The sequence below is a fragment of the Castor canadensis genome, chromosome 3 (genome assembly GCF_047511655.1).
Source record: "Castor canadensis chromosome 3, mCasCan1.hap1v2, whole genome shotgun sequence".
In the NCBI taxonomy this organism is placed as follows: Eukaryota; Metazoa; Chordata; class Mammalia; order Rodentia; family Castoridae; genus Castor; species Castor canadensis.
The window spans coordinates 116,501,348-116,514,008 of record NC_133388.1 but is presented as its reverse complement, the minus strand read 5'-3'; the positions used below and the strand labels follow the sequence as shown (position 1 = coordinate 116,514,008).

The 12,661-nt window shown below is 39.8% G+C and overlaps 1 protein-coding gene across 3 annotated transcripts in view; it reads left to right on the top strand.

Annotated features, from left to right (window-relative positions):
- The window catches only part of St18 (ST18 C2H2C-type zinc finger transcription factor), a 104,361-nt gene that overhangs the window by 59,589 nt on the left and 32,111 nt on the right, over positions 1-12,661 (top strand). For all 3 annotated transcript variants that reach the window (XM_074068530.1, XM_074068529.1, XM_074068531.1), the window contains 3 exons: positions 872-1,062; positions 3,372-3,583; positions 11,807-12,052. In XM_074068530.1, coding sequence (XP_073924631.1) covers positions 872-1,062; positions 3,372-3,583; positions 11,807-12,052 — 649 coding nt within the window. The remainder of the gene's footprint in view (positions 1-871; positions 1,063-3,371; positions 3,584-11,806; positions 12,053-12,661) is intronic.

Sequence of the window (12,661 nt, the reverse complement as noted above, 5' to 3'; positions counted from 1 at the left end):
CACAGCAAAAAAAAATTATGTATTCTTTGGCTAAGACTGGCGCAACACAAATGTGATGCACTCGTTTAACCCAAATACAGTAATTCTAGAGGAACATCTAAGTCATATTTAACTATCAGTGGGATAAGTAAACTGAAAAATACGATAGGTATTAGCAAACAGTGATTTTGATTTATATTTAAGTGACTGCAGTTTAATAAATAAAATATTGCAATGCTAATTCAAAATACTTCTTAAACCAACAAAAACATCCAGACTGAAAGTGGGAAAAATGAAGAAAAATCTAAGAAGAAAGTCACAGTTCAGGAATAAAGTCATCTGGCAGTTGCACTGTCCCTGTAGGCGTCAGACAGGGCAGCAACTACTCTCCACAGATTTATTTAACGTTCTAATAAGCAGAGTGTGCACACTTAACTGATAGTTATTGACAGTTATATGGCACTTTTTTCTGTGCCACCCAAAGTGCAAACAAACATCAAATGCTTGCTCCTCATGGCCTCTGCAAAGGGTGAATGCTGATGGTACTAAGGATTGAACTCAAGGCCTTGGGCTTGCTAGGCAGGCACTTTATGCTTGAGCCACACCTCTTGAGGTAAATGTTGGATTGCATATTCCTAATTTATTGATGGCAGAATAGGACACAGAATCTGCAGCACATCATAACCAAGCGGAGCCCAAAGCATCATCCCTCCATCTCTCACTCTGGATTGAGAGTGACTGCTCTGTGTGCTGTGACTCCATATGTGTTATTTCAGGGTGTCTCTGTGGGTATCTACAGGCAGTGACTCTTTTATCTACTGTAAATTCCACACTAATCACTCACCAGCACTTTCATTGTGTTTTTTTTGAACTACTTTCCTCCTCTCTCCAGGACAAGTTTGGTGAAGCAAATTGAATTCAATTTCCGATCGCAAGCCATCACCTCTCCCAGAGCCACCGTGTCAAAAGAACAAGAGAAGTTTGGAAAAGTTCCATTTGATTATGCCAGTTTTGATGCCCAAGTCTTTGGTAAACGTCCTCTACAAACAGGGCAAGGACGAAAAACACCACCGTTTCCTGAATGTAAGATTCAAATTCTAATTCCACTACTACTTCCCAAAAGTGCATCTTGTGTGTGTTGGGAGTAGAGGGAGATGTACTCAGATAGTATGGTGCTTATCACTGATAGGAGAAAATGTCTATTGTACAGTGAAATAAAATAAAATAAGTTGATGAAGGTTATTGATTTTATACTGACGTTGTACTGGATATAGTAGATATTAGATTAATTATTCCACAAATATAGTGCCATTGTTGAATCTAAATACAATAATTCTGAAGAAATACTTAATTCACATTTAGCTATGATTGGGATTAACATATCAAAAAATGTGATTGCTATTGTACATTATTTTTATTTATGTTGAAGTGATGAGAATCTAGTACATAAAATGTCAAAATACCATTTAAAATATTGCTTAAATCAGCAATAGCCTCAGGCTGAAGGTGGAGAAAGATGAAATGTTTAAGAGTAATTCATCTCAGGAATCAGGATTTCACTAGGGAAAAAAAAAATATGTGTGGCTGTGAGACTTTTACTAACAAACTTACAAGTTAATACACAAACACTTATAATGAATTGATACTCTAATTCTAACACATCCAGACAGAAGACAATAGCTGCTTACACATAAATATTCTAATGAAAAGGTAAAAAAGCAGATTTTGAGAACAAACACAGAGAATGACGCCTGTGTTACAGAAACTTACCTTCCGTTAAGAAACAAGTTAAGTAATCGCTTACTTGGAGTCCTCCGTGGACATGAACTTTTTATGACTTTACAAACCCATGAAATCTCTTATACCTTTGACTAGTTTCAGTACTCTTATAAGCACAAAATATTTGCTTCATTATGTCATGTTGATCCACACTTGCAGAGAACTGGAAGACTGCATAAAACCCAGCAGTAGGGCTGGGGATGTAGCTCAGTGATAGAGCACTTGCTCAGTCCTGGATTCTGTCTTCAGTACCAACTGCCCACTCCCTAAAAAAAACAGACTTAAAAAGAGTTTGTGGGTGGAGAAATGACCCAAACAATGTATGCACATGTGAATAAATAAACAAACAAACAAAAAGATTGAAAAAAAAAAGAGTTTGTGGATTAGTGAGAAATATATTACATTTAAAAGATATTCTACCTGGTTTTGGCCAAAATAGGTCTCAGCCAATATAAATAACCACTAACAACTTGATTGATTCAGAAAAAAAATTTACATGCACACACAATGTCTATTTATACAATTTTGTATAGATACATAATTTTATTATATAGACATGTACATATGTTTGTTTTAGGTGGAGCCAGTAAATAAGAGCATTCCATATATTCATACAGCATGCACATTGATATTTAAAAATGCAAAACATTCAGTGATATTTTATGTTCTTATAATTATGAATATGGAAATACTATTCAGTAATATTCTTAGTTTTGTTTTATGAAAAATAGTCAGACATTTAAAATAAATATTTAATGCAAAACAAATAGCTAAAGAGCTTTTATATCAGCCTCATTAAACGTTGGGAGTTACTCCCATAACCTTGAGTGATGCTTACAAATATGGCACTGTGAAGAGAAATTTGTAATTCTGTCCCTCAGCAATGCCTTGGCGCCCACAACGGAAGCATAAAACTCGAGCTGGACTTTGGTGACTAAGCCACTTTTCTGTTCACTTGAGAACATTTCCTCACTGGCCTTGGCTATCTCCCTTCCCAGAATATGCAAATGCTAGCTCACTAGTTCCATGCACCGTCCACTTAGTTCCATGTGTTTAGATGAAAAACAAAGATTTTAAGTACAGAACAAACCTGTACATCAAGTAATAAAAAATACAGTTCTGTATCTAAGGATAAATTCTGTGTCTACATATAAATGGTTGTAAAACAACCACTGGAAAGGACACATTATTTCTGTTCCAAGATTACAAGTCCTACACACATGCAGTTTTTCCATGCACTTGCCCTAAGCTCCCTGTGGTCCCTGATGGCTTTTGATGGTGTGTGCGTATTTTATCTACAATTTTTGCACAAATGTTGCCAGTGCACCTGCCCCCATAACACTATTTCTGGAGTTTTTGTCATAAGAAGTGTAAATACAAAAACTATTCAAGGAATAGACACTCTTTCCCAGCAGTCACATCATTTGATCTGTGAACCTCCCTGAAAACCCATCTGAATAACTTTCATGTGTTTAACATACCAATGGATAATGGTTTGTGCTCTAATTTATTCTTCACATATTTTAATGCAAGAAGTTATGTCTTTAAAAACAAATCTATTTAATGACTAAAACCACATACACCCAATTGGTAATCAAATCTCTTTTCAACAGCAAAGCATTTTTCAAACCCAGTGAAATTTCCTAATCGACTGCCTAGTGCAGGCGCCCACACACAGAGCCCAAGCCGTGCCAGCTCCTATAGCTACGGTCAGTGCAGGGAAGACACCCACATAGCAGCAGCTGCTGCCATCCTGAACCTTTCCACCCGCTGCAGGGAAGCTGCAGACATCCTCTCCAACAAACCACAGAGCCTGCATGCCAAGGTATGTCCGTCCAAGAGCCCGGAGGGTGGGCCAGCGACTGAACCGTGAGAATCAACTGCCTTTCATGTTCCTAACTGCATTCACAGCCACTGGGCTCCCCACCCCTGAAGCAGCCCCTCCCTGTCCTCAGAAGAGGAACACAGGCAGAGATGAGTTCCAAGGGTCCCAAGAAGAAAGCTTGTGTATCTTGGTCAATGCCACTTCTTAAAGTGGTATGCCAGAGTTTGGGGGAGCAGTGAGTTAGGGAGCCTGGTGGAGGTGAATTTATAGATTTCAAAGCTAGTCTTGTTATGGGGAGTTTGGTGTACAAAAAAAAAAAAAGAAGAAGCTTGCTGTTAAAATATATCTCCACCATGGAAGCTTTGATTCTGCAAATCAAAGATGATAAATGTTTGCTTAAATGATGACAGGCAAAGCATCTGCAAAGCTGACCCAGGAACTTACATACTTCATGGTACCGTGTGTGATTTAAGATAGCATAAGTGGCCACAGTGTTTTTAGGACACATAGGAAAACCCTGATACAGCAAATCCACTGATGGTTCAGGGAGCTTTGAGGACATGGTGTGTTTAAGTGCAAAATCAAATTCCATGACCTTTATAAACACAGTAGGTTTCCTAAGTCCATGAAATCAATGCCATGTTTTCTGTAGCCTCTCCTTTCCACCTGCGAGAAGTACAGTCCACGGTGGTGGAGACTTGATGAACACACACAAACATCCCCACACCTTGCCCTTTTGCCAGCAAGGGGCCCGTCCTGCTGGAGACCTGGTGGTCCACATAGGAGGCTGTAAGGGCTCAGCCCTTTTCTCCCCAGGAGCTGGAAGCTCCTATTCACTAAAAGGGCTTCATTTAAAAGAAATTATTTCCCTATGTAGAGGACTGAAGCCAGCCTAAGTAGAGAGACCAGACTTATTTGATAGCAGATTTTACCCTTCCTTCAAATGAAACAGTGCCAGGTCAAACTGGATCCCTTAAATCCAGGCAAAGAAAGCCCAGGCTCTTTTTTCCCCCTTAAGAACAGCCTGTCCCAGTGTGGTCAGCTGCTCGCCTGCACGGTGCCAGGCCTTCAGGAGAGCAGGTAACACAGTGCCACAGAGCATTTGACAGAAGAATCAAAATTAGCTTCTGCACAAAGCAGAGCCAAGAAAACCCCAGGAAGAGTTAGTAGCCAAAAAACACTCAAAAACAATTTTTAAACAAGTAAGTTTCTTAGACAAAGAAAAACACATCCTCTAAATATATATGTGTATATAAAACACCAAAGGAATCCCAGTCACAAATTATTGCCACAGGTGAATGATTCGGTGAATTTTAAAATGCAACTTTATTTTTTTTAGTCTATTTTTGCAACTTTATTTTTAAATTCATATTTTAAAACCTGAATAAATTTCTCCTTTTTAAAGGAAATTCTAATAAGCATGGGGCTACTAAATGCTAAAATATCTTCCTTCCTAGTGCTTTATTATTTGATCATTTAGGCTGTCCTGTGGGAATAAAAGTACCAATATTATAGCTACTCTTACTACTTAAAGTACTGTAATGGGGAGAAAGTAAGTGTCATCCATCTACACAGGCAGATGTTTCTCTGATCCTCAGAATTCTGCCTTTCACCTTAAGATTCTCCATGTGCCATTAAATTGCTGACGTCAAGCAAGTGATAAAGAAAAGTGACTAAAATTTGAAGGGTTTCTTTTTCTTTATCAATACATATTCTCTCTTAAAAATACCATGACTGTTTGATCAGCACATTTCAAAAATTCAAGTAATTGCTTTCTAAGGTATTTTTCATCCATTCCTTGTGACAATGTAGCTCTCCAGAGCAGACTTGGTGTGCCAGGGCAACAGGAAGTGTTCTGAGTCCCTAGATCCTCACATCCCACCCCCACCCCACCACCACCACCACCACCACCAAGCCTTCCCTGCAGAAGGCAAACCAGAGAATCCATGAGGAGGATGGAGGAGATAGAAAGGGTACAGATCAACTCCTGAAAGAAGCTGAAAACCCATTGTCCTGTGGAAATGTCTTCACACAATAGTTGTTCAGACAGACTAACTAAGGGACCCTACCAAGTCACTATGCAGAATCCTTCTGTCATCGCATACATGCAGTCACACAGTTGCTCACAAGTGTAACAGTTTTGTAAGACTCTGTCCTGGTTGGATCCTGGGGGTTTTTTGTGTTTGTTTTTATTTTGGGTTTTTAGTTAGCTTGTTTCAGTCGTGCTGGGGTCAGTTTCAGGCTCTGCTGCAGTCAGTGCCAGTGCCAGCTTCGCCTTGTGCCTTTTCTCCCCTCACTTCACCAAACGTTGCCCCTTTCCTTTCCCCACTAGATTCCCTTTTTTCTCCATGTTGTGTTGTCATTATGCTTATTTCAGATGGCCCAAATCCATAGACCTCTTGAGCTTCTCATTAGAACTGAATAGGAGCACAGCTTTTCCGCACTTAGTACTTCTGTGGCTGAGCACCCTTGATGTATCATAGGATATCCTGGCAGATGGACTCAGAGCTCTTCCAACTAAATGGTCTCTCAGTGCTGAACTGCCCCAACCACAGGTTAGACTCAGCCTCAGAGCCTGCTCTAAGGATAGGCATGGGTAGCCACTGATCCCTGCTTTTCCCTTTGCTCCCATCCAGTCCTTTCATGTGGACATGTCCCTATGGGAGAATGAATTAGAGTCCATACAGTCACCTATGGGCACAAGCTAAAACCACCCTGACCTTAAACCACCCTAACCTTGGAATTGCTTCCACAGCCATTTGTTGGGGCTCATACAGATTGTTTCCTGCTATTTGCATGCACACAGCTGGCTCCAAGTTCAGTGGGAGATCTGAATTAGTGATTTGCAAAGTCACTGTTCTTAGGGAAGATCACAAAGCTGAGGTGGTTTCAGTAGATCAAGAAAACCACGTTCCTATCAGTCTAAGAACACGGAAAAGCCCTATGGATATTCTAGAAGATTCTTCTCATGAAGCTCTCAGCCCCATGTGCCAGACTCCACTCCCATGTCCCCTCGCCCCAGTGCTGAAGGCTCATCCTGCCACACACACTCTTGTGGGCTCACACAGCCAGCGCCAGGTGCACAGCTCACGACCATGAGGGATAGCCATGCTTTTCCAACGCTGCTGGTCACTTCTCAAGCCAGAGTCTATCACATTCTGAAAGTAGATTTTAAAAGGAATTATTTATTTGTTAAAATACCATCTGGCCTGTGCCTGACACAATGACACCACCAAAACCCCCTGTGTAGGTTTTAAGTATCTCTTCAAGGAATCAAGCCAGGAGAAAACAATTAGTATTTTAAAATCTTAGTTACTATTATAGTGATCAAGGATAATTTTGTTTGAAATATTAGCTCTCTTTTGATTCGAGTGCTTTCATTGGTACTAAGATGTGTATCACGTCCTCCACTTTATCAGGGATTGATAGGAGTTGTGAAACAGGCCCCAGCTCCAAACACCTCAAGGCCCTTTTGCCCAGCCACTGGCTCCTGACAAGAGCCCAGCCGAGGTGCACGTGGTCAGGGACAGGCATCCCAGATGTGCTGATCACATTCCTCCAGCACCCCTTGAATATTATGCCAGTCCGATTCAGAGGCTCGCCCTATTTTTCCTCCTTCCTTCTGCCCTGATCGACAGAGGTAGGAGCGTGCTTCTCAGTCTATCTTTATCCTCATCACTGCTGCTTGCCAAGCATTCTGCTGTTTGTTTTGGTGTTTTCCCCACCTGTTTAGACAAAATGACATATGCACAGTATGCCTTAAAAGAAAACAAAAAATTGACACTTGCTTAAAATGTTTAAAGTTCAAAGTCTGTTTTGTGTTTGAACAAGGCCTAGAAACACGTGATGGTGCAGTGCCGTTCTTGCCGCTTGTTGTCAGAAACAGCCGGGTGGCCCTGGATGGTTAGAACCCAAAAGCAGTCTTCTCCTTAACAGCAGGACACATTGTGCTGTACACTGTAAGCAAGACATGATGAGGGCCTGGAGTCAGGGATCATGAGGAACTGATTGCCTACGTGTAACGGAATTAGATATGCAGGCGTTCTTAGCCACTGCTCAGGAACACTCCCACAGGAATCCTTCTTAATCCCTCTAGGCATTCTACAATGTAGGTAACAGTCCCCTTTTGACAGAGGAAGAAGCAGTACTACAGAGATAGTGAGTGGTTCTCTCTGAGTGGCACAGCTATCTTGTTGGAACTGAAATTTGAACTTGCAACCATTTGACTTCTCTTAAAGACCCCATAGCACATAGTCCATCAGCACAAAGTGCTCCAAAGACCATGATTGCAAGTCCTGAGGATTTGGGGAAAGTAGTTCTAAATTTCATTTGAATTTTATGCCTTATATTAGTCATTTCTTCTCTGTACTCCTGCATTCTAGTTTATAAACTATATTCCACAAGTTTACCATCTTAAGTCGTAACACTTAATTCCTATTGAGAAAGAATAAAATATTCATTCCATTTGTTTATTAATACCCTGCATACTTTGAAAACATATTTAAGATAGTTTTCATAACAGAAAAGATAGTCTCTAAACAAAAATCTGGAAGCAGAAATGAAGGAACATGCTCTATGAGAGGAGCCCAGAGCAAATCATAATGGCCACCCGGATGGAGGGACACATGGTTTGCACTGCCTCTGGGCAGAGTGTAAAGAGAAGGCTGGCTGATCCTGTCCTGGATCAGTAGGAAGCCTGCAGAGGAAGGAAGGCAGTGACATCTTATCACTGCTGTGAAAGCTGGTCATTTTCATAGTCATAACATTTAAAGAAGAAGTATAATTTTTACATCATTACCATCTTTGAATGTTTAATTTTTGATTGCTAATTAATTTAAATTAATAATATTAAATTATATTAATAGTTATTATTTTCCTGGAAGATAATGGAGGAAAACAGCTATAAGTGTGTTCTCTAAATGCAAAAATTTGTGTGCTTTTCCATACTTGTGAGCACAGCAGGAAGGCCATGCTGCTTCCTGTCTCAGGTTATGAAGGATTTTCCATATTGCTTGTTTCTCAGTTCTCAGAACCCCATTTCACTGACCACATAATGTTCCATTTAATAGACATACCACAGTTTCATTAATCATTTCTCTGTCATTGGACAAATACATCACTACTTATTTTATAGTACAGATAAAAATTACAATCAATACTTCCTTCAACTTTCAATTTAAAAGTCATTTATATTGTATTTATTAAATTACTGTTCAGTAAAAATCTATGTGCATAAAATAAGCTCCTTGAATGCAGGAACAAACTATTTTTCGATTTCTCTTTCCCCCAAGATACAGTTTCATGAGCATATCAAGTGCTTTCTCAACAGCTTAATGAGTGCAGCTGTGGCACCTACAATGGATAACTGAAACAGATAGCCTTCCAGAAGCCTCCTAGGTTAGGAAGTACACAAATAGGATTAGACTTATGCCTAGCTCCAAGAAAACTTAAAATTTGAATGTAAATATTTCAAATACAGATAGCAAATAGCACTTTGAGAAATCAAAATATTAGAGTGGACGAGCCACATCAAGTCAGCTACAACTCTGGACAAGGACCCTCGCTGACCTCTCCCACCACTTTCCTCTTTTGGTGGTATTGGGGTTTGAACTCAGGGCCTTATGCTTGCTAGGCAGGTGCGGTACCACTTGAGCCACTCCACCAGCCCTTTTTGAATTAGATATTTTCAAGAAAAAGTCTCACAGATTATTTGCTCAGGCTGGCTTCAAACCTCCATCCTCCTCCTGATCACTGTCTCCTGAAAAGCTGAGATTACAGGCATGAGCCACTGGCACCTGGCTCACCCCCTTTATTTTTGTGCAGCCATTCTCAGACTGAGTCACGGAGAAGGGATATCTACTTGGTGCTGTTCTAAATAAGCATCCGTGCTTCAAATGCGTGGTCCCCATCCACGGGCAGAAAGAGAAAGCCCTCTTCCCTGTTACTGTGTGTAATTGTTGAATGCATCTGTGTGCTGACTTAAAGCCCATCTGTACTCCATCCCCAACGTGCAGCCCACTCCCTCCGTTGAAGTCAGGTGCTCAGCACAGCCGGCTGGGTAGGAGATAGAAAAGCGCTTCTTTCAAACATTGTCAGTGATTTTTTTTTTCAATCAAGCCTTGATTACTCAAGATGTATAATCATAACAACCCCTAGACTCTCTCATTTTCTTAATTTACAGTTTGGATTTTTTCTGTAAAAATTAAAATATATATGAGTGTTGTCTTGGAATAGTTGCTATTTTTCATAGAGCTTGAATCTGTGCTATTTATGGGTTTTGCACTATAAAACTCTGCAGCCCAGTCACGTGGCTTTTTTTTCCTAAGCCATCTGTCACAGAGGTCTGGAATTTTATGTGAATGTTGGTTGTGCAGTCTTAACCCAAGTTTTTTTTTTTTTATGAAAAAATGTCAGCAACTACAATATTTAGCATTTTACTTTACGTTGGCCATTAAACTTGATTACTGTAGCTCTGTTTCATTGCTATAGTTACATATCAGCTATAAAGTCAAAAATTGCTTTGATGCATGACTGGCAGAATACATTGTCAGATCATGAAGAGAGCCTGTGGCACTGACATGGTTAATATCTTGGATTTTTGTAACTAAGGTTTATTAATGCTGGTATAAAAATGTATTTGATATTATACAGATGGCATAAGATGTTGTGGTTACTACGTTATTATCCCAGATAAGCTGTACTGTCAAATTCAGAGCTTAAAACTATCACAAGAGATTAAACTATTTACTAAAAGGGGACAGAAAGATATGGCAAAGCGTCTTAGTACAGCATATTAGAAGTGTATTTACCCCCCAGGAATGCAATGCAGCATATCTAGCTGGTAGGCTGAGAGCTTGAAAATGTGAACTCTGCAGGTAAAACAAGAGAATAGAAGAGATACTTTTATTTTTTTCAATCAGATCCAAGCAGCAAGTTCAGCCAGTGCAGGCCAGGGCTCAGAGGTGACTGCAGAGGGAAGGACATATGGACAGGGAGTTAAAATACATCTAGGAAGTCACCAGTTGCCATGGGAGTTAGGGATCTTCTGATATACTATAGAAGACTTCTGTTTTGCCAATCAAAAGGAAAAACAGTAAAGAAATTGTCAAGAAGTTAGTTATGAATTGATGGATAGTGATGAAAGCACCAGAAAGATGTTGTTTGACAGGCATGTTCTTCCCGCTTCAGAAAGCCATGACATGACAATGCTTACTGTTCAGGACTCTTTGTGAGTCACTCTGCAGTGCAAGTCTTGAACAATATCCAGACCACACAAGCAGTGTATTAGAAATTGAGCCAAATATAGAATGAGATGCTTAAAAAATAAACAATAGGACCGAGTGTAGCAATGCATACCTGTGGTTCCAGCACTCAGGAGGCTGAGGCAAGAGGATCACAGGTTCTAGGCAGTTTGGGCTACACAACCTTGTCTCCAAAATAAATAAATAAATAAATTTAAAAATAAATAATCTATAAAATTTGGCAAAAGGTATCTCAAGGAGGAAGATTGAGAGATAGCATTAGTTTTAGTTTTATGCTGTGTATCTGGAAAATAACATCTTTATTCTGAAGTCTTCATTATAAAGCTTAAACCCCAACACTTAGTCTGTCACTGCTATCCTGAAGGCCCCCAGGGTAGAGTATGGTTTGCACTGTCTGCCCTCACTCCTGCTCACCCTGCACCATCGAACAAAGCTTTCTCTAGTGCAGGTAACCCAGGGTGAAATGTTGCTTTGTATTAGTCTAATATTCCAATAAAAATTCTCTTCCAACTGGTAGTGTTTGCATATTTCTCATGTTAGATTACTATTGTGATTTGGGGGGTTGGGAAATTATGTGTGCCTTTTTGATAAACACAAATGTTAATGTTTTAAATGACGAACTTTGAGTGATAATTCTGTAAAGTAGAAAAGATTTAAAGGTAAATTTTAAAAATATATGCATATGGAAAACAATTTTAGCCAATACATTTAGTATTTAGAACATCTTATTTATATTAAGCTTGTTTTGTTTAAACCCAGAAACATGATGCTCACTAATGGGCTTGTTCTTAAAAGTCTGCCTAAGAATTGAATATTCCCCAAAGCAAATCAGAAGGCTAGATTTAAAAGCAGATATACTTCCATAAAAGCTTACATTTAAAATTATCCCTTAAAAGCCCTGCATGGTTAGGCTATAATTTCAAACTGCTTAAATGTTTTTCTGTTTCCTGTTGTATACCAGGGAGCCGAGATAGAAGTGGATGAAAATGGCACATTGGACTTAAGCATGAAAAAAACTCGAATCCTGGACAAGTCTGCACCCCTAACTTCCTCTAACACTACCATTCCAACACCTTCCTCTTCCCCATTCAAAACAAGCAGCATTCTGGTCAATGCAGCATTCTATCAGGCTCTCTGTGACCAAGAGGGCTGGGACACTCCTATCAACTATAGCAAAACCCATGGGAAGACAGAGGAGGAAAAAGAGGTATTGTCTCAATGTGTCCGTCAATAAGCTGACAATGAAGTGGGATTACACAGTATAACTAGTTTTTTCCTCCTAAGTTATATTTCGCATTCCTGTTTCCATGATACATAATCTTGTACCTTGTTATAGATTTTGATAAAGCAATGCTCTTAAATTTTGGACAATTTATAAATGAACCCACCTTTTCCTGTCACTTGCCTAAGATTATTATACTGAATTTTGTCCCCACAATGGTGGCAATTGTCTGCACTGTGCGAGAGATTCTATTATCTGTCCCTTCACACAGCAGCCTGTAAGGGGTGATGCATCTCCCAGCACTGAAATGCCAGCTCCCTAATTCTGTCTGAACCAGAGGCTTGAAGATGAAATCCAATCAGGGACAAGTAAGAATCTTGGAATCCTGTCAAATCCATGTCTTTGATTTTGGGAAGGAGCTATGTAGGCATACCTATGTATAGAATTGTTGTTTGAGGTATTGGATCATGAATGTTGGATATCTAAGTTGTATGGGTCCCAAAGTCAATGAGACATATTTGTGCTTTGCTTTTCTTGGAGGCTGTTGTGATGGGCAGTTACCCATCTAGCCTTCATCTCCATACACGAGCCACC